The following is a 23,467-nucleotide window of genomic DNA, read 5'->3' on the forward strand; positions in this document are numbered from 1 at the left end:
GCATGGTGTGTAGCTTTTAAGGATCTTCTGGTGGACCTTACTGTGTCAAGCAGCTCCTATTTAAGTGATGCCTTGATTGTGAACAGGTGTGGCAATAATCAGGCCTGGGTGTGGCTAGAGAAATTGAACTCAGGTGTGGACAACCACAGTTATAGTATGTTTTAACAAGGGGGGCAATCACTTTTTCACACAGGGCCATGATGGTTTGGATTTTTTTTCACCTTTAATAATAAACACCTTCATTTACAAATTGCATTTTGTGTTTACTTGTGTTGTCCTTGACTATTGTTTAAATTGGTTTGATGTTCCGAAACACTTAAGTGTGACAAACATGCAAAGGAACAGGAAATGAGGAAGGGGGCAAACACTTTTTCACACCACTGTATTAGATTAAGCCTAAAATGCCTAATTTGCTGTTCTAAAAGGAATACTAAAATTCTAAAAGGATACTAAATACTAAAATTCTAAAAGGAGTGATTGTATACCATTTTTAGGATATGTAGAACTAGGGAATACTTTTTCTCTCTGATTTTCTTTGAAAATTACAGTTGATGTTAATTCTCCTTATACTTAACTTTTTTACATTTATTTTTCTTTAGATCGCAATATATGTTCTGTCCTCTTTCATGAAACCATGAAGTCTTCTGACATGGGCTACTATTACTCAATCAAGCATATCATTGAATTGCTCACCGTGACACTATATATTGCATCACCAATAAAAGCCTTTGGCTATGCTAAATGTTTTTTGACCTATAAAAACAGAGGATATGCTAACTGCATAGGACAAGGTGTTATGAATTTAACAGAATCTATTCAGCATCTTTCAAATCAAACTGTATCGTTAAATATATCACAAAATTATATTAATGTAGTAGAGGACAAAGCTTTTTCCCACTTGCCCAAACTTCTAGAGCTTCAGCTAAATAGAAATAAAATTAGCACAATCTGTTCTGGAGCTTTTTACAATCTAGACTCTCTTTACTATCTGGACCTCAGCAATAATTTATTACAGTCATTGCAAAATGTGGACATGAAGCACTTGACAAGCCTTCAAATTCTTTACCTTAGCAATAATAAGCTAAGCACATTCGAAAATGTACGTTTTAATCCTTTAAATGTTTTACAAGAACTTGATCTGTCTTTCAATCAAATTTCAAATTTTACATCTGTGGCTGAAACAGTGAAACACTTGAACCATTTGCGCAATCTTAATATGAGCTCCAATTCAATAGCCGATTTACAAAGTAAACAAACTCTGTTGGTCCTATCATCGCTCAACATTTTAGACCTAAGCAATAATGTAATATCAGTATTAGATCTTAGTCAACTGTATATGCCTAATCTAACAGGCCTCAATATGATGAGAAATAATCTGAGTTCAATAAATGGAAGTACTTTCAATAATGCACCCAACTTAGCAGATATTAACTTTGATGAAAACCCTTTAAATATATCAGTGCTTCTTAAAACTGAAATCCCCAACTTAACTGGACTTCACTGGTCAAGCATGAGACCTGCACTTGACTATGACTTATCTATTGCTTGCCAGGTTTTTCAGTCCTTTCCCAAAATAAGGATGCTGGACATCAAGCATTCAAAGATCTCTGTTTCAAAACTGCACATCATCGGTGAATGTACTAACCTAACTTCACTTATTCTTTCAACAAGTCCACTTGAAAAACTAGTAAACACAGAACTTCAGGCTTTTAAATACATTGAGGTTTTGTATCTTGACAAGTGTAAACTCAAAATGATTAATAATACTACATGGATTGGTTTAAACTTTCTTCGAACCTTAGTACTTGAAAGAAATGCCCTATCAAGCTTACCAAATTTCTTGTTTAGTCCTTTAATCAATCTTCGTTATTTAGACTTGTCAAAAAATCATTTAACCTACATTAACGAAGACGCATTCAAAAGTTTACACAAATTAACTCACCTTATTCTGAAAAGCTGCAAAATTGCAGTTATTTCCAAGAACAGTTTTTATCATTTATGGAATCTGAGGTACTTGGATGTTCAAGAGAATAGCATATCATTGGTGAAGAGTAGGTCCTTTAAAAAGCTGAATAGGCTTGAGACACTTTTATTGTCAGGAAATAAAATTCAAACAGTACAGAAGTTTGGATTAGAAGGGCTCAACTCATTGGAGACTCTTTCTTTATCTAATAATATTATTTACAGATTCACGGATAATATTTTTACAGGGTTAACATCTCTAAAACATTTGAATATAAGCAGAAACCAATGGTCTTTTAATAAATATGAGTCTAAGAGACCATTTGAGATGCTTAAAGTCTTGGAAACATTAGATATAAGCTACCAGGTACGTCGTTATGAAGACAGTGTCCCAGAAACACTGTTTGAAGGCATGGATTCTCTTAAAAAACTGGACATGAGAGGTATTTCAGTCTCTCTTTTCAAAAATGTCTCGTTTTCTCATTTAACAAATTTGACCGATTTGGATTTGTCAGAAACCTTTCATGAGTTAGATCAACATGCCACAGTTGCGTTTATTCGCAATTTTTTCCATATAAGATACCTTAAACTTGACAATAACAAAATCACAGACCTACCAGAAGATACATTTGCTAATTTCAGATTCTTAGAGAACTTATCATTGAAGAACAACAAACTTAGAAACATTAGTCAGGACCTTCTGATGCCGTTGACTAACTTAAATTATTTTGATGCCTACTTGAATCCCCTTTCCTGTTCCTGTGAAAACTATTGGTTCCAGAATTGGTCACAATTAAACCCTGACGTCCAAGTACCCTTCATACAATCATACAGTTGTTTTGGCCAAGTAGCACGTGACTTGAATTTTGTAAACCAGGACCTCAGCTTTTGTGGAACTGATATCTCCGTGTTCTTTTTCATCGGAAGTTTTAGTCTAACTTTACTATTCCTAGGGACAAGCCTTGTGATGGTGAAGCTGAAGTGGTCTATACATTACTTTTACCACATGGCCAGAGTGTGGTGTGAATGGAAGCTACAAAAGGAACACAGAATTTACAAGTATGATGCCTTCATTTCATACTGCTCCGATGATGAAGAGTGGGTCATGAAGGAATTGTTATTACACTTGGAATGCAAGGGCAGAAGGAAATATAAAATTTGCTTCAGACCTAGAGATTTTATTCCTGGAGTATACCATATTGACAATATTCAGGACGCCATAAATAATAGTCGTAAAACCCTATGTGTAATCAGCAGAAAGTACCTGGAAAGCCAGTGGTGCAGACTGGAGATTGAAATGGCTTGTTCTAAAGTTTTCTACCAAAGAGAGGATGTACTGCTTGTGGTATTTTTGGAAAATATTCCAGATTACAGGTAAAGTGATATATTTTATGTATAAATGTCAACACTGGATTTTGCCCCACCACTGGGTTGTGGAAGAAAACCTGGAAACTTTGTAAAGCAATCCCCCTTCACACTCATAATAAACATGTTAATCTTTTACCTAGCATTATCCTGAGCAGTAATTTACCCATCTTGCTTTATATTATAATTTTACGGTAGGTGCATGTTTCAAGTAGCAAAACAATTATAATGCTTCCTCATAAATTATTCCTAGGAATAATGAGAACAAATGCTGAGTGACTGTTCATGACCAAGGCAAGGTTAGAAGAGATCAACCCACAAGGTTTCCTGGAAACCCTGGGCAACCAGGCAGAGTATCAAATCCTGTCCTATTCGCTCCAAAACACAATAATCTGCTGTGTAGAGTCCACCTTTAACCCAAGAGGAATGAGAGGTTATACAGTTAATTAATCAAATACAAAAAAAATAGTTTTTGTTGTTAGTGTCATCACATTATTAAAGTAATATTCTGTAATAACCTGTAGATGGAAGTCATTGCCATTGCATAGCTATCCGTGGAATTTCTTACTTTTGGAAGCTGCAATTCTAACTTTCAAATCCAGAAGTTATACAAAAGCTGCAGATACAATTTAGATGACCAATATTACTCTTTAATTGCAATATATAAATATCCAGTAACAGAGTACAGTATGTGAATCCAACAATAAAACTATATGATATTCATATTGTCAGCAATTCTGGCCTGACATCTTTCTTAGCGCTTTTCTGAGCTGGAGGGTCCATGTGGAGGAGCTGTTAAAATTAAAATAAGCTCCAATAACTTTCCGTCCCAGCAGTAGCAGTAACACATTGCTGTTTGTGTGTATTAAGGCAGCAGTGTTAAACCCAATTCTTGGATTGTGATGGCTACAATGCCTTGAAAAAGTATTCATACCCCTTGAAATTTTCCACATTTTGTCATGTTACAACCAAATATGTAAATGTATTTTATTGGGATTTTATGTGATAGACCAGTGATGGTGAACCTTGGCACCCCAGATGTTTTGGAACTACATTTCCCATGATGCTCATTTACTCTGCAGTGTAGTGGAGCATCATGGGAAATGTAGTTCCAAAACATCTGGGGGGCCATGGTTCGCCATCACTGTGATAGACCAACGCAAAGTGGCACATACAGTATCTCACAAAAGTGAGTACACCCCTCACATTTTTGTAAATATTTTATTATATCTCTTCATGTGACAGCACTGAAAAGATTTTACACTTTGTTACAATGTAAAGTAGTGAGTTTAGAACTTGTAGAGCTGGTAGAGACATCCCCAAAAAGACTTGCAGCTGTATTTGCTGCAAAAAGTGGTTCTACAAATTATTGACTGAATACAAATGCATGCCACACTTTTCAGATATTTGTAAAAAAAAATGTGAAAAACATTTATCATTTCCTTCCTCTTCACAATTACAGTATCTCACAAAAGTGAGTACACCTCTCACATTTTGGTAAATATTTTATGATATCGTTTCATGTGACAACACTGAAGAAATTACACTTTGCTACAATATAAAGTAGTGAGTGTACAGCTTGTATAACAGTGTAAATTTGTTGTCCCCTCAAAATAACTCAACACACAGCCATTAATATCCAAACCGCTGGCAACAAAAGTGCGTACACACCTTAGTTAAAATGTCCAAATTGGGCCCAAGGTGTCAATATTTTGTATGACCAGAATTACGTTCCAGCGCTGCCTTAACCCTCTTGGGCTTGAGTTCAACAGAACTTCACAGGTTTCCACTGGAGTCCTCTTCCACTCCACTGTGACGACATTACCAAGCTGGTGGATGTTAGAGACCTTGCGCTTTTCCACCTTCTTTTGAGGATGCCCTATAGATGCTCAAAAGGGTATAGGTCTGGAGACCTGCTTGGCCAATCCATCACCTTTACCCTCAGCTTCTTTAGCAAGGCAGTGGTCGTCTTGGAGGTATGTTTGGGGTCCTTATCATGGTGGAATACTGCTCTGCGGCCCAATCTGCTTCAGTATGTCACAGTACATGTTGGCATTCATGGTTCCCTCAATGAGCTGTAGCTCCCCAGTGCCAGGGGCACTCATGCAGCCCCAGACCTTGACACTGCGTGTTTTCTTGTACATCATCTTTAGAAGAGGCTTCCTTCTGGGATTACAGCCATGCAGGCCAATTTGATGCAGTGTGCGACGTACGGTCTGAGCACTGACAGGCTTACCCCCCACCCCTTCAATCTCTTCAGCAATGCTGGCAGCACTCATATGTATATTTCCCAAAGACAACCTCTGGATATGACACTGAGCACGTGCACTCAACTTCTTTGGTTGACCATGGCGAGGCCTGTTCTCTTAAACTGCTGCATGGTCTCGGCCATTGTGATGCATCTCAGTTCCAGGGTCTTGGCAATCTTCTTATAGCTTATGCCATCTTTATATACAGCAACCATTCTTTTTTCAGATCCTCTGAGAGATCTTTGCCATGAGGTGCCATGTTGAACTTCCAGTGACCAGTATAAGACAGCGAGAGCGATAACACCAAATTTAACACACCTGCTCCCCATTCACACCTGAGACCTTGTACCACTGAGGCCGCGTACACACGCGGGAACTGTTCGCTCAACTTTGTCCGCTGAACAGTGTTTCGGCGGACAGTCCGCTCGTGTGTGGGCTTTCAGCGGACAGTTTCAGCGGACATGTGTAGGCTTGTTCGTCAAACTAAGTTCCACGCATGCTCAGAAAGGATTTACACGCCGAAGTTTGCATTGCAGTGTATAGGACGTCGTTTTCTAGTCCCATCGTACGTGCCGTTCACGTCATCGCGCACGGTTTCAGCGGACTGTTCGTTCGTCGTGTGTGGGCAAGTCCGTCCATGCTAATTTTGAGCGGACTGTCCGCTGAAACTGTTTGACGGACAAAGTTGGGCGAACAGTCCCCGCGTGTGTACGCGGCCTAACGAGTCACATGACACAGAGGAGGGAAATTGGCTAATTGGGCCCAATTTGGACATTCTAACTTAGGGTGTATTCACTTTTGTTGCCAGCAGTTTAGACATTAATGGCTGTGTGTTGAATTATTTTGAGGGGACAGCAAATGTACACTGTTATACAAGCTGTACACTCACTACTTTATATTGTAGCAAAGTGTAATTTCTTCAGTGTTGTCACATGAAACAATATCATAAAATATTTACCAAAATTTGAGAGTTGTACTCACTATTGTCAGATACTGTAATTGTGAAGTGAAAGGAAACGATAAATGTTTTGCACATTTTTTTTTACAAATATCTGAAATGTGTGGCATGCATTTATATTCAGCCCCCCTAAGTCAAAAATTTGTTGAACCACTTTACGCTGCAATTACAGCTGCAAGTCTTTTTGGGGATGTCTCTACCATCTTTGCACATCTAGAGAGTGACATTTTTGCCCATTCTTCTTTGCAAAATAGCTCAAGCTCTGTCAGATTGGAAGGAGAGCATCTGTGGTTATTTGCAATCTTGCCACAGATTCTCAATTGGATTTAGGTCTGGACTTCGACTGGGTCATCCTAACTCATGAATATGCTTTGATTTAAACCAGGGGTCTCAAACTGGGGGCCCTCCAGCTGTTGCAAAACTACAAGTCTCATGAGGCATTGCAAGGCTGACAGTTACAAGCTTGACTCCCACAGGCAGAGGCATGATGGGACATGTAGTTTTGCAACAGGTGGAGGGCCGTCAGTTTAAAACCCCTGATTAAACCATTACATTGTAGAAATGGCTGTATGTTTAATGTCGTTGTTTTGCTGGAAGATGAACCTCTTCCCCAGTCTCAAGTCTTTTTTAGATTCTAACAGGTATTTAGCTCCATCCATCTTTCCATCAATTCTGACCAGCTTCCCTGTCCCTACTGAAGAAAAGCATCCCCACAACATGATTCTGCCACCACCATGTTTCACGATGGGGACGGTGTGTTCAAAGTAATGTGCAGTGTTCATTTTTTTCGCCACACATGGCGTTTTGCTTTTAGCTCAACAAGTTCAATTTTGGTTTCATCTGACCAAAGCACCTTCTTTCACATGTTTGCTGTGTCCCCCACATGGTTTCTTGCAAACTGCAAATGGGACTTCTTATGGGTTTCTTTCAACAATTGCTTTCTTCTTGCCACACTTCCATAAAGGCCAGATTTGTGGATTGCATGACTAATAGTTGATTCTCCCACCTGAGCTGTGGATCTCTGCAGCTCCTCCAGAGTTACCATGGGCCTCTTGGCTGCTTCTCTGATTAATGCTCTCATTGCCCAGCCTGTCAGTTTAGGTGGACAGACATGTCTTGGTAGGTTTGCAGTTGTGCCATACTCTTTTCATTTTTGGATGATTGATTGAACAGTGCTCCATGAGATGTTCAAAGCTTGGGATATTTTTATATAACCTAACTCTGCTTTTAACTTCTCCACAACGTTATCCCTGACCTGTCTGGTGTGCTCCCTGGCTTTTATGATGCTGTTTTGTTTCCATAAGGTTCTCTAACAAATGTCTGAGGGCTTCACAGAACAGTTGTGTTTATACTGATATTAAATTACACACAGGTGGACTCTATTTACTAATTAGGTGACTTCTGAAGGCAATTGGTTACACTAGATCAGGGGTACTGAATTAAAATTCACGGGGGTCCGGTCAGTAAAATTTTCTTCCCGCGGAGGTCCGAATGTCATATTGGTCATGACTCCGATCCTTCACATTACAACCTTCCTGTGCACATCACAATTGTTTTCTATTGCCCTTGTAGATACCTGGGTTTTTCTAGGGCAGAAAAACAGATCTCTGCACAAGTGTGGACAAGCCCTTACATCAGTGCCCTCAGTCCCCCCTTCACAGCACATTTCTCACTTTTACATCACAGTCCCACCATCAGAAACCCCGCAACCCATTACAGACTCATCACAATGTGTCCTTTTAAAGACCCCCATCACAGACCCCCCCCCCCACAAACACAGATCCCCCCCATTACAGATCCTCTTCACCACAGACCCCCCCCCCACTCAGCACAGATCCCCACTCCATCACATATCCCCCCCATCACAGACCCCACTCCATAACAGATCCCCCCCTAATACAGACCCCACTCCATCACAAATATCCCCCCCGATACAGATCCCCCCTCCATCACAGACCCCCCCCCCCCGATACAGATCCCCCTCCATCACAGATCCCCCATTAACGGCCCCACTCCATCACAGGCCCCCCCGTTACAGACCCCATTCCATCACAAATATCCCCCCCGATACAGATCCCCCCTCCATCACAGACCCCCCCCCCCGATACAGATCCCCCTCCATCACAGATCCCCCATTAACGGCCCCACTCCATCACAGGCCCCCCGTTACAGACCCCATTCCATCACAGATCCCCCTGCATCACAGACCTCACTCCATCACAGACCCCTCTAATACAGACCCCATTCCATCACAGATCCCCCCCCCAATGCAGACCCCACTCCATCACAGACCCCCGTAATACAGACCCCCCATTACAGATCCCACTCCATCACAGTCCTCCCTCAACATTACAGCGTCAGACTGTCCCTTTCATCATCGCAGCATTCCCGCAGCATTCCCCCTTCCTCCCCCTCCCCACACTGCCCTACCTTATTCACACAAGCCGGGAAGCACGCATGGCAGGTCCGGACAAAGGGCGGGACTTTTCAAGTTAAAAGGGTGTGATTGGTTGCTGGACCGCCCCACTGCCTAGCAACCAATCACCCACTTCGTAACTTGATAAGTCCCGCCCTTTGTCCGGACCTGCAGCGCTTCCAGGCTTGTGTGAATAAGGAAGGGGAGTGATGCAATGATGCCAAGCCTCACCAAGGATTTTAGCGGCAGCGGCGGGCTGGCAATCCGGCAGTGGATAAAAAACACAGAGGCAACTATTTGCGAGTCTGCGGGCCGGATATGGCTGCTACTCGGTCCGGATTCGGCCCGCGGTCCGCCATTTAGTGATGCCTGCACTAGATTTTAGTTAGGGGTATCAGAGTAAAGGGGGCTGAACACAAATGCACTCCACACTTTTCAGATATTTATTTGTAAAAAAATGTGAAAACCATTTATCATTTTTCTTCCACTTCACAATTATGTGCCACTTTGTGTTGGTCTATCACATAAAATCCCAATAAAATACATTTACTTTTTTGCTTTGTAACATGACAAAATATGGAATATTTCATATTTTAGTTTCCTTTTTGGGCTTTCTTTCTTCTATTTTCATCTGGTGATCCAGACAGCAAATTTTTTGTTTTTCACAAGCTCAAGCTCTTGAGCAGAATGTATCAGTTTACATGGATGAGACAAACAATTTAACACTGGCAGGGGTAATTAAAATTATCAACTTTTATTTATTCATGCCTTTATCCCAAAAGGAGAAAAAAACAGTACGCTCTAACTGATTATAAAGTGTGAGCTGGAGTTTGGCTTAAATGTATCTGCTATTACATTTAACATTATCTTTCCCTGCATACTGACAATGCTGCTGTCTGCAGTGCCTCTTGTGCCTCCTCCTTCATTCAAAGTTGTGTATCACTAATACAGAAGGTGTGTTACTGGCCAGATCACTAGGGGAAAATAGAGGGAAAAAAGCCAAAAGAAGAGAAAACTGATGTAGCCACCAATCTAAATTACATTTTTGGTTTTGGGTTTAATACCACTTTTAAGCAGTATGCTCAGGACAAACCCATTTTAGTCATGGTATCTGGGTAGTAGACTCTGGGTTTGAAGAATATGTGTTATATGTATAAATACCATTTCAAATATTCCAATGTAGGTTATAGCAATTGAGTGACAATAAATCATGGCACTCAAGACAAAGGTTTAAAATAATATTTATATAGGAAAAGTGTGCGCTGCTGCAAACTACAAATAATATATAATGAATGTAGTTATCAATGACAGTAATACAAACATGCAAATTTTAAACCATGAGTGCAAAATGAATAGTCCAAATGAATAATATAATGTATTGATGATGCAATGAGATATAAAAGAAAATTCAATTAAATTAAAAATCTTCTCATAAGGAACTTGCTTCAAATTCCACTGTGACAAACGTACTTCACAAAAAACAGCAATCTGTGACTAGTGCTCCCTTTACCGGGTACAATGGAAGCTCACCTCCTTCATAGACCCTAATAGGGTCAAACACACTGAAAACTCTGAGTGATTCTCATCAGCACGTGATTCCACATTGACCTCCAATGACTTCTATAAAGACCTTGCAGGGCTCTGCACATTGACCCCCGCAGGGTCTTATATTACAGGGATATATATTACAGATCACTCATTTCACATTATTGTGTGTTCATCTACTACACTATTCACATACCACTAGGTGGTAGCACACAACTACCTTATTTATTGTAAAATAATATTATATTAAAATCTTAAAATCTGTTACAGGTTTGCAGCTTTGCCACTAATCTGTCTCTTCTATTCCCAAAGACCAACAGGCATGGTGATAAATGTTGTTCCATGGCTTTGATTTGATTGGTTGTTTATGTTTATGACTAGATAACCCCCTGCTGTTGATTCAGTTAGCTACATGCTCAGTCCAGCTAGGCCATCTCCCTTCCTATTTAAGTTTGGCCCTAAGGCTTTGCCTAAGCAACATGTAGGTAGGTGCTGTTTGTCCCCCTATCAATTGTTCCTTGGGGACTCAGTCGTTTTAACAGGTGTTGTAGCTGCAACTTCTGATGACCTCTGACAGCCATCTTGGTGGGACTCTATAAATGAGGGTGACAGCACTATTCAGGTGCACTTGGAACAAGTGAAAAGTTGAGGGACAGAGACCCCATTAGTGAGAGTGTCAATGCAGGGAGAGGTTACTGTTCGATTAGGGACAGTGCAGGGTGGTTTCTCCAGACATTCCAGTATCTGGTGCAGCATTTGGAGTAAATCTTTATCAGTATAGTGTCCCTTTCTCACATCACCATCCGCCATCCCTCCAGCTGTCTACAGGTAAAGCACGCTAACACTGTCTTTCCACAATACTGTGCCAATGCTGTCATTCCTGAGTAATATGCTGCTGCAATACTGTGCCTTACTGAGTGTATTATCACTACAACACTGCGCCATTAAAGCGTTTGTAAACCCCCCTAAAAAAAGGGAGGGGATTGCTAGATGCACTAGTATATTTAGATAAGCTAAATAATTGAAGCCAAACTTCACCACATACTGCAATTACACAGGTTGTTACATCAAATCATTTTTTTTCTTTTCAGATAAAGGTTTTACATAAATAAAAGTTGATCATTGCAACCCCCCCCCCCCCCCCCCCCTGTAAATTGTTTGTCTCAAAACAGTAACAGCTACTTTTGCAGGACAGTTTGTTCTTTTGAAAAACAACAGTCTTAGGCCGCGTACACACGGGCGGACTGTTCGCCCAACCTTGTTCGGCAAACAGTTTCATCAAACAGTCCGCTCAAAATTTGCATGAGCGGACTTGCCCACACACGAGCGGACTGTTTGACGAACAAGGTTGGGCAAACAGTTCGCTCAACTTTTGAAATGAACGGACTCGCCCACGTAAGGCGGAGGCAAGTCCACCCATTTCGAGCGCGTGTACAGGTAGGCGGGGCCCGCGAAGGAGACGTCGCGGGCTCCGCCGCCTGGAATGGGCTTAAAGGGGAACCCCAACGCCGAAAAAAATCGGCGTGGGGGTTCCCCCCAAGTCCACACCAGACCCTTGTCCGAGCACGCTACCCGGCCGGCCAGGAAAGGGGGGCGAGCGAGCGCGCCCCCCCTCCTGAGCCGTACCAGGCCGCGTGCCCTCAACATGGGGGGGTGCCTTGGGGAAGGGGGGGCCGCGCGGCCCCCCCACCCCAAAGCACCTTGTCCCCATGTTGATGAGGACAAGGGCCTCTTCCCGACAACCCTGGCCGTTGGTTGTCGGGGTCTGCGGGCGGGGGGCTTATCGGAATCCGGGAGCCCCCTTTAAGAAGGGGGCCCCCGGATACCGGCCCCCCACCCTATGTGAATGAGTATGGGGTACAATGTACCCCTACCCATTCACCTGTGAAATAAAGTACAAATAAAAACACAACACAGGGGGAAAAAATATTTTATTGCACAGCCGGGGGTCTTCCGTCTTCGGGGGTCTTCTCGCCGGACTCCTCCGCTATGTGTGTGTAGCTCTTTTGCCAGCGGAGGAGTCCGGCTTTCTTCCTCCCCGCCGCCGGCCTCTTCTCCCGACTTCGGGGGTCTTGTCCCCCTCTTCGGTTCTTCTGCCGGGCCACCGCGCCTGGTCCGGTGGCCCGGTCTTCTGTCGCCGTCTTCCGTCGCCGCCTTCGGTTCTTCTGCCGGGCCACCGCGCCTTCTTGTAGCTCTTTTACAGGCGGTGGCCCGGTCTTCTGTCGCCGTCGCCGCCTTCCGTTCGTGTTCTTCTTCTTGTTCTTCTTGTTCTTCTCCAGGCGATGTTGACACGTCGCTCCCTCCGGCCGGAATGCCGGGGACGCGCTGTGCGGTCACTTATATAGTGACAATGGGGCGGGGTCACATGGTATATGTCACATGGGTTGATGTCACATGGTGACCCCGCCCCCTTACGATGTCATAGTCCCCATGTGACATCAACCCATGTGACCAACCCATGTGACATATACCATGTGACCCCGCCCCATTGTCACTATATAAGTGACCGCACAGCGCGTCCCCGGCATTCCGGCCGGAGAGCTCGTCGAGTCAACATCTCCAGGAGAAGAACAAGAAGAACAAGAACGGAAGGCGGCGACGGCGACAGAAGACCGGGCCACCGCCTGTAAAAGAGCTACAAGAAGGCGCGGTGGCCCGGCAGAAGAACCGAAGGCGGCGACAGAAGAACGGAAGACGGCGACAGAAGACCGGGCCACCGGACCAGGCGCGGTGGCCCGGCAGAAGAACCGAAGAGGGGGACAAGACCCCCGAAGTCGGGAGAAGAGGCCGGCGGCGGGGAGGAAGAAAGCCGGACTCCTCCGCTGGCAAAAGAGCTACACACACATAGCGGAGGAGTCCGGCGAGAAGACCCCCGAAGACGGAAGACCCCCGGCTGTGCAATAAAATATTTTTTCCCCCTGTGTTGTGTTTTTATTTGTACTTTATTTCACAGGTGAATGGGTAGGGGTACATTGTACCCCATACTCATTCACATAGGGTGGGGGGCCGGTATCCGGGGGCCCCCTTCTTAAAGGGGGCTCCCGGATTCCGATAAGCCCCCCGCCCGCAGACCCCGACAACCAACGGCCAGGGTTGTCGGGAAGAGGCCCTTGTCCTCATCAACATGGGGACAAGGTGCTTTGGGGTGGGGGGGCCGCGCGGCCCCCCCCTTCCCCAAGGCACCCCCCATGTTGAGGGCACGCGGCCTGGTACGGCTCAGGAGGGGGGGCGCGCTCGCTCGCCCCCCTTTCCTGGCCGGCCGGGTAGCGTGCTCGGACAAGGGTCTGGTGTGGACTTGGGGGGAACCCCCACGCCGATTTTTTTCGGCGTTGGGGTTCCCCTTTAAGCCCATTCCAGGCGGCGGAGCCCGCGACGTCTCCTTCGCGGGCCCCGCCTACCTGTACACGCGCTCGAAATGGGCGGACTTTCCGAGCGGGAACAGTCCGCTCATTTCGAAAGTACAGCGGACAAGCCCACACACGGGCGGACTGTTCGCTCAAACACAGTTTCAGCGGACAGTTTTTCGGAATTTCCGAAAGACTTTGTCCGTCCAACTGTCCGCTGAAACTGTCCGCTGAAAGCCCACACACGAGCGGACTGTCCGCCCAAACACTGTTCAGCGGACAAGGTTGGGCGAACAGTCCGCCCGTGTGTACGCGGCCTTACTGGCTAGATCACCAGGTAAAACTAAAAGAAAGAAAGCCAAAAAAGAAAATGAATACAGCCATCACAGCTAAGAATTGTCAAGTTGCTTTTGGGTTTAATACTGCTTTTAAGTGTTCAGTATGACTTTGTTTGTGGTTCATTGGGTCTCATTATTATCACATGAGGTGTCCCTATCAATGTGTGTGTGTGTTGAAAGGTGGAAAATTCAGCATGACACACCATCTTCTATGTTAAAATAAACTTTATTTGGTAAGCAAATGCGTCACACATTGAAAAGGCTATATTCTTACAAAACACATTTTCTTTTTATATACCTGTAATTCTCATGTTGATAGAGGCAGTCCAGGAAGGGGTCTTTCCATTAAACTAAGGATTTACAGTAGGTTTTGGATATTCCTCCTATGTTATTAGAGGAAAAGGATGGAGCCAGAAAGTAATTGTCTAGTAACTAAAATAATAGGAAGAAAAGTATGGCTTTACCATTGTGATTTGTGTCAGATATTTTTATAGAAGTTTCTGTTAGAGAAGGGCAATTTAGGATTGTTTTGTGAAATATCTCAAATGTAAGGCATGAGACCTTACTGAAGCTCGTATATCTCTATTACCCAAGCATGGTTAATTGTATGACTGGAGTAGAGTATGTACTACCAAATGTAGAGGTGAACAAAAAGATTTAGAATTATATTTTTGTTTAATATGCATAATAAAGAAGTACTATATCTGTAATCTACATAATTGGTTCCATGTCCCTTTACTATTTTGTTTTCTTTTAAAACAAAATATTTAATACATATCAAAATTTATAAAAGTACAGTGCCTTGCGAAAGTATTCGGCCCCCTTGAACTTTTCAACCTTTTGCCACATTTCAGGCTTCAATCATAAAGATATAAAATTAAAATTTTTTGTGAAGAATCACCAACAAGTGGGACACAATTGTGAAGTGGAACAAAATTTATTGGATATTTTAAACTTTTTTAGCAAATAAAAAACTGAAAAGTGGTGCGTGCAAAATTTTTCGGCCCCTTTATTTTCAGTGCAGCAAACTCACTCCAGAAGTTCAGCGAGGATCTCTGAATGATCCAATGTTGTCCTAAATGACTGATGGTGATAAATAGAATCCACCTGTGTGTAATCAAGTCTCTGTATAAATGCACCTGCTCTGTGATAGTCTCAGGGTTCTGTTGAAAGCGCAGAGAGCATCATGAAGACCAAGGAACACACCAGACAGGTCCGTAATACGGTTGTGGAGAAGTTTAAAGCCGGATTTGGATACAAAAAGATTTCCCAAACTTTAAAAATCCCAAGGAGCACTGTGCAAGCAATCATTTTGAAATGGAAGGAGTATCAGACCACTGCAAATCTACCAAGACCTGGCCGTCCCTCTAAACTTTCAGCTCAGACAAGGAGAAGACTGATCAAAGATGCAGCCAAGAGGCCCATGATCACTCTGGATGAACTGCAGAGAACTACAGCTGAGGTGGGAGAGTCTGTCCATAGGACAACAATCAGTCGTACACTGCACAAATCTGGCCTTTATGGAAGAGTGGCAAGAAGAAAGCCATTTCTCAAAGATATCCATAAAAAGTCTCATCTAAAGTTTGCCACAAGCCACCTGGGAGACACACCAAACATGTGGAAGAAGGTGCTCTGGTCAGATGAAACCAAAATCGAACTTTATGCCCACAATACAAAGCGATATGTTTGGCGTAAAAGCAACACAGCTCATCACCCTCAACACACCATCCCCACTGTCAAACATGGCGGTGGCAGCATCATGGTTTGGGCCTGCTTTTCTTCAGCAGGGACAGGGAAGATGGTTAAAATTGAGGGGAAGATGGATGCAGCCAAATACAGGACCATTCTGGATGAAAACCTGTTGGAGTCTGCAAAAGACCTGAAACTGGGACGGAGATTTATCTTCCAACAAGACAATGATCTCAAACATACAGCAAAATCTACAAAGGAATGGTTCACAAATAAACGTATCCAGGTGTTAGAATGGCCAAGTCAAAATCCAGACCTGAATCCAATCAAGAATCTGTGGAAAGAACTGAAAACTGCTGTTCACAAATGCTCTCCATCCAACCTCACTGAGCTTGAGCTGTTTTGCAAGGAAGAATGGGCAAGAATTTCAGTCTCTCGATGTGCAAAACTGATAGAGACATACCCCAAGCGACTTGCAGCTGTAATCGCAGTAAAAGGTGGCTCTACAAAGTAATAACGCAAGGGGGCCGAATAATTTTGCACGCCCCACTTTTCATTTTTTTATTAGTTAAAAAAGTTTCAAAAATCCAATAGATTTCGTTCCACTTCACAATTGTGTCCCACTTGTTGGTGATTCTTCACAAAAAATAAAAGTTTTATATCTTTATGTTTGAAGCCTGAAATGTGGCAAAAGGTTGAAAAGTTCAAGGGGGCCGAATACTTTCGCAAGGCACTGTACAAGTAACAATGAACTTGCAATTATGTATCTGACACTAGTCCTTCAAAGTCTGCTTTGTTCCTTCAAATCTCTACCCATAGAATAAAGAAAACTTGACATAGATATACTGATTCCTCAATGGTTGTGCTTTCCCACTTGATCTAAACCTTACTGAGTGTTTAACTTCTATAGTCGACATATAGTCCGGATATAGTATAGTTCTATAGTCGAGAAGATACTGGAGAGATTAATAAAAGACCACATAGAAGTTCTTGCTGGAAAAAAAAACATTTTAAGCAACAGACAGCATGGATTCATGAAAGATAGAAGTTGTCAAACAAACCTGATTTCTTTTTATGAAGAGGTAAATAAAACCTTGGACAGAGGGGTAGCGGTGGACGTGGTATACTCGGATTTTGCAAAAGTGTTCGACACAGTTCCCCACACACGGCTCATGTGTAGGGTAAAGTCTACAGGCCTGGAAATATCAGTTTGTAAATGGATAGAAAACTGTCTAAAAGACGGAATTCAGAGAGAGTAGTGGTTAATGACTCGTACTCTGAATGGTATAAGGTTATCAGTGGTGTACCCCAATGTTCAGTGCTGAGACCCTTACTTTTTACTATCTTTATAAATGATATTGGGTCTGGGATCAAAAGTAACATTTCTGTCTTTGCAGATGACACCAAGCTATGCAGTGGAATAACGTCCTTACAGGATGTCTCCAATTTACAAGCCGACCTCGATGCTCTGTCTAATTGGGCGACTATGTGGCAGATGAGGTTTAATGTTGATAAATGTAAAGTTATGCACTTGGGGGCTAAGAATATGCATGCATCATACATGCTAGAGGGAGCACAACTGGGGAGATCCATAGTGGAGAAGGATCTGGGGGTTTTGGTAGATTATAAGCTCAATAATAACATGCAATGCCAAGCTGCGGTTTTCAAAGCGAGCAAAGTCCTTTCTTATATTAAGAGAGGTATGGACTCCAGAGAGAGAGACATAATTTTGCCCTTGTTCAAATCATTAGTAAGACCTCACCTGGAATATGCAGTTCAGTTTTGGGCACCAGTTCTCAAAAAGGATATCGGGGAACTGGAGAAAGTGCAGAGAAGGGCAATCAAACTGATAAGAGGCATGGAGGAGCTCAGCTATGAGGAAAGATTAGAGGAACTGAATTTATTCGCTCTTGAGAAGAGGAGAATAAGGGGGGATATGATCAACATGTTCAAATATATAAGGGTTCCATATAGTGAACTTGGTGTTGAGTTATTCTCTTTACGGTCTACCTAGAGGACACGGGGGCACTCTTTATGCCTAGAGGAAAAGAGATTTAATCTCCAAATACGGAAAGGTTTCTTCACAGTAAGAGCTGTGAAAATGTGGAATAGACTCCCTGCAGAGGTGGTTCTGGCCAGCTCAGTAGATTAAGAAAGGCCTGGATACTTTCCTGAATGTACATAATATAACTGGGTACTAACATTTATAGGTAAAGTTGATCCAGGAAAAATCTGATTGCTTCTTGGGGGATCAGGAAGGATTTTTTTTTCCCCTGCTGTAGCACATTTTAGCATGCTCTGCTGTTTTTTGTTTTTTTTTGCCTTCCTCTGGATCAACTGTGGGTATAAAATTGGGTATATTGGATTGTACCATACTTTTTATTTATTTATTGTTTTTAAGGTTGAACTGGATGGACTTGTGTCTTTTTTCAACCTTACTAGCTATTTAACTATGTAACTATGAGTGAACTAGACCAGTGGTTACCAACCAGTAGTCTGTGGACCACTGGTGATCCACAAGAAAATGTTGGTGGTCCTCAGGGGTTATGCCGCAAATCAACATTGTGGCTGATGTATACAGAGAGCTAGAGCATTGTCTGTATAAGGTATGTAAAATTTATGTTAGTGGTCCATGAGATTCAAAAATTTGTGAGTTTAGTGGTCCATGAGATCCGAAAGGCTGGTGACCACTGAACTAGACCACCAGAACTAATCACATTAACTTTGCCACCTGGGAGTTTTATAGGTAAACTGAGTTAAACGTTTTGGCTACGGCACCCCTTACAATGCTTGACTCTTTGTAGGCTTGACTGGAACCCCAGCCTACTGTGAAAGACCAGGGTACTTTTCAAAAGATGGACAGAGCAGGTCAGCATTTAGAAAAGAGTATAGGCGAGGCATATTATGGACTGCACTAAGATAACACTTTGATCAAGGATTTTGTCAATTCCAAAGAATGTTATATATTGACAACATTGTTTTTCAGTTAAAAAGTTTTGTCTTTTTGTAGCATTTCAGACCCATTCTTTGAGTAGAAGAAAAACTATCAATTACAGGACTCTAGAAAAAGTTGTGCCAAATAAGAAAAGATGCATTTTGTGGCCAAGGAAAAGACACCCTAAAGAAAAACTTAGAATCATGCTCACTAAGAAAGCAGCCCTGCTATATTAGTGTCAGTGGAAAGGGGCCCCAATTGCATTGGTGTCCAATAGTGATAAGCCAAACTGCACTGGGTTCAATTCGGCAGTCGTTCTGTAAACTTCAAAGTGTGGATGCCAGATTTGAACCCTATTGAAATGAATGGAAGCTAAATAGGCAAGGAGGTATTAAAAAATAGCAGGGGGGAACATGTTCCAATTCCAAAAAAAAAATCTATTTGGCCAGGAGCAATGATTTTGTTTTTAAATGCTTGAAGTAGAATATTAAAAAATGCTCATTATCCTTTAAATTAAATAAATTTCAAAGTAAGAGAGCTCTTTGCAGTACAGGCAGCTGGCAACAAGGTGCACATACAAATCTCATAAAAATAATAAAGTGAAAGGTGCCACGCCCCAAAACAAATCAATAACAAAATACATAAAATTTATGATATATCTTTTATTAATTTATTCTTTTCTTGAAAATACTTTTTGTAATTAGCAGCATAGGCTAGTGGTTAAGAGGTCTGAAAGGGATGGGACAGATATGATTAAACAACCACTGTGGTGGGGTTCCTGGAGGGCTGAAAGAAGCTCATTATGAACAAAGTATAGGTACACTTCAAGAATTTGTTAGGGTTTGTCACCTGCATTTAAGGAGATACTTTCACCTTGCCCATGGAGGTTTCTATTTGGTGAAATTATCTGTCAGCATCTTAGAGAAAAGCCTAATATCAGTATATATGCAATAGGGATGAGCTTAGTGTTTGGTCTGAATATAAGTTCGGACTGAACACTGGCTGTTTGAATGTTTGTTCAAACACCAAAAGCTTGCAGATGCAAAGTTGTTATCAACCACTGATGCCTCCTAGTCCATTCACTTACATGGTCAGGAAACCTTGGCTATATAAGCAAATGGGCAGGGAACAGATCAGGTTACATCATTGCCTAAACATGGCCCCATAGCCATATTAGGCGAGTGATGTCACCACTATCTCTAGCTGTCAATGGTTGTTAAATCTGTGTGTTTTGTTTGTTTTTTGTTTTTAACAAAGAAGCTGGCAATGACAATTGTCAAAGTCGTTTTCTGACAATTTAAAAAAAAATTCCTTTCTGTACATCAATGAGATGCACCCCTTCATTGGCACCCCCTGGCATGCTTTTTAACCACTTGCTTACTGGGCACTTAAACCCCCCTCAGTCCCAGACCAATTTTCAGCTTTCAGCGCTGATGCACTTTGAATGACAATTGCGCGGTCATACAACACTGTACCCAAATGAAATTTTTATCATTTTTTTCCCACAAATAGAGCTTTCTTTTGGTGGTATTTAGTTACAGCTCGGAGTTTTATTTTTTGCTAAACAAACAAAAAAAGATGCAAAAAAAAAAAAAATCATGTTTTAATAGTTTGTTATAAAATTTTGCAAACGGGTCATTTTTCTCCTTCATTGAAGTGCGCTGATTAGGCGGCACTGATAGGCTGCATTGGTGGGCACTGATGGGCTGCATTGGTGGGCACTGATAGGCTGCATTGGTGGGCACTGATAGGCTGCACTGGTGGGCACTGATAGGCATAGTTAAGGCGGCACTAATAGGCACAGATAAGGCGGCACTGATGGGCAAAGATGGGCACAGATAAGATGGCACGGATGGGTGGCACGGATAAGTGGCACGGATGGGCACTGATAGGTACCACTGATAGATGGGACTGATGGGCACTGATAGGTGGCACTGATAGGTGGCTCTGATAGGTGGCACTGCTGGGCACTGATGGGCGGCACTGCTGGGCACTGATGGGCGGCACTGCTGGGCACTGATGGGCGGCACTGGGGTGCAGCACCTTTGAGGCAGATTGTGGGCACTGTGGGTGGCACTGTGGGTGGCACTGTGGGCACTATGGGCACTGCTGGGTGGCACTGACGGGGGGCACTTACTTTTATTCAGGATGGCACTGCAGGGGGCAGGTGGGCACTGGCAGGGGGCAGGTGGTCGCTTGTATTGCTGGCTGTGATCGGGACTGATGTCCCGATCATGGCCGTCGGTGATCGGCTTTTTTTTTTCTCCTCGCGCTGTCAGCGCGAGGAGGAATAATAGCCGATTACCGGCTCCGTTTTATCACATGATCAGCTGTCATTGGCTGACAGCTGATCACGTGATAAGGGGTCGGGATCGACCCCTTGCACGGATCGGTGATCAGGCGAGTCTCATGGACTCGCCGATCACATAGCGCGACGGGCGCGCCCCTCAGGGGGCGCGCTGGCCGCTCATGCACGGGACGACGTCAATAGACGTAGTCCCGGAAAAGTAGGTCCGCGCTAATGCCGTCATTTGGCAATAGCACGGATCCCAAGTGGTTAACCACTTAAGGATTTGCCCTGACGATGTTGTACACAAACAAAATGTATGTCCTTTTTTTCCCACAAATAGAGCTTTCCTCTGCGTTTTTTTATTTTTTGCGCTTTAAACAAAAAAAGAGCAACAATTAAAAAAACAAAACAAAAAACAATATTTTGACTTTCTAGAATAAATATCCCCAAAAAAAATTTCTTCTACATATTTTTGGTAAAAAAAACGCAGTGAGCGTATATTGATTGGTTTGCGCAAAAGTTATACTGTCTACAAAATAGGGAATAGATTTATGGCATTTTTATTATTTATTTATTTATTACTAGTAATGGCGGTGATCTGCAATTTTTAGCAGGACTGCAACAATGTGACGGACAGATTGGATACTTTTGACACTTTTTGGGGACCATTGACATTTATACAGCGATTAGAGCTAAAAATAGCCAATGATTACTGTATAAATGTCACTGGCTGGGAAGGGGTTTACACTAGTGGGCGATCAAGTGTTAAGTGATCAGAGAGATGTTTCTAACTGTTAGGGGAGTGGACTGACTGAAGGAGGAGAGAGATCCCTGTTCCTGATCACTAGGAATAGCAGATCTCTCTTTACTCCCTGTCAGAACAGGGATCTGTTTGTTTACATACAGAGATCCCTGTTCTGGCTTTCTGTGAAGCGATCGCGGGTGGCCGGCAAACATCACGGCTGCCAGCCACGCACACCGGCTCCAGCGTCACGCCGCGCCCGTGTGCGCCCCCTATTGCTCTTAAAGCGCCCAACATACACCTACGCACCGTGCCAACCTACCGCAGTATAATGACGCCGGCTGGTCGGCAAGCGGTTAAAGGAATTGATCATGTTTATTATTTCACTTAAAACATTTGAAGAATCATTGCTCCTGTGGAAATTATTTATTTTGTTTTTTCATTGGTACACGTTTCCTAGGACCGCCCCCCCTTCCCATCCCAATACTTTATTTACACCCCTTGCATATTAGCCCAGAAAATGAGCATTTTTAATTTGACAGGTTCGGCTCCCTCAGACTTTAACATTAACCCAGGGCAGTTCGGCTCATCCTAAATAGGCAGAAATTGTTTTTTTGTTTTTTTTTTAATCTTTGAGTATTGTGGGGGTCTATATCATATCACACCATTTTGCTATTACAAAAATTTAGCTTGCAATATGCATTTTTAATTAGAACCAATAAAAAAATGTTCCAAGTTGTAGCATAGGGATGTTACTTCTCATTGTATGCCAATGAAAAATCTCAAGGGCAAGAGAAAACCTGATTGAGAACCCCTGCTCTAGGTGTTCCTACATAAAATGTAAACATATACACAATTGACAATCATCAGCAAACATTTTATAACCTATCTTCACCAAATGGAAATTGGAGTCATGTGAGAGCTGTGTGTAATTATTATAGCTAATCTAGGTGGATGATTCAACTTTCAAGGAGTTCTATAACATTAATTTTAAAATAAACATTAACAAACATGAACAAGTGAAACTTAACATTTGATGAAAGAATGCAAAAAAATTGATAAACAGGTGAAAATTGCCTAACTTTTCTCCTCCCACCTATAGAGCATTCCTATTGGTCCTGGATGATTTCATTAATCAGTAGGGAGGCTCGGGAGTTAGGTGGGTGTTCGCTTTTATGGAATGTAAAGATTTACCTATGTTTTCAGGTGCCTTTATCTACTGATCACAGTAACAGATGGACTTCATTGTAGGGTAACCTTTGTTTATACTATTCATCATATGCTTATTTGGAATTATGGAACCTGGAATTATCCAGGTTTATTATAAGTTTACTTTAAATAAAACAATTAAGCTGAGGATGCTCCAGGCATGTATGCAAAACTGTTCATGCAAGTAAACCTTGCCTGAAAGATCTAATAAATTAAAAGCAGTGTAATGAGAGCCAAATAGGATAGGATTATGTATGTACAAGTACAGTCGTACACTACTTGCTGAAATCCACATAAGATGCAGAATAGGATAACCTAGATAATACGAGGGCTAAAATACTGTTATTTGCTGGTTATTTTATCATTGTAATATTTAAATACACAAATTGTACTTCTTATTTTAGTGTCAGTACTGTTCAAAGAGT

At 42.5% G+C, this 23,467-nt stretch overlaps 1 protein-coding gene across 1 annotated transcript in view; it reads left to right on the plus strand.

Annotated features, from left to right (window-relative positions):
• LOC143934122 (uncharacterized) overlaps positions 1 to 23,467 on the plus strand; it is a 69,132-nt gene that overhangs the window by 26,952 nt on the left and 18,713 nt on the right. Inside the window, exon 2 of the mRNA XM_077457446.1 lies at positions 600 to 3,336. Coding sequence (XP_077313572.1) covers positions 635 to 3,336 — 2,702 coding nt within the window. The 5' untranslated portion in view covers positions 600 to 634. The remainder of the gene's footprint in view (positions 1 to 599; positions 3,337 to 23,467) is intronic.

The sequence above is a fragment of the Lithobates pipiens genome, unplaced genomic scaffold (assembly GCF_037356315.1).
Source record: "Lithobates pipiens isolate NorthernLeopardFrog02 unplaced genomic scaffold, aLitPip1_a1.2 Scaffold_27, whole genome shotgun sequence".
Lineage (NCBI taxonomy): Eukaryota > Metazoa > Chordata > Amphibia > Anura > Ranidae > Lithobates > Lithobates pipiens.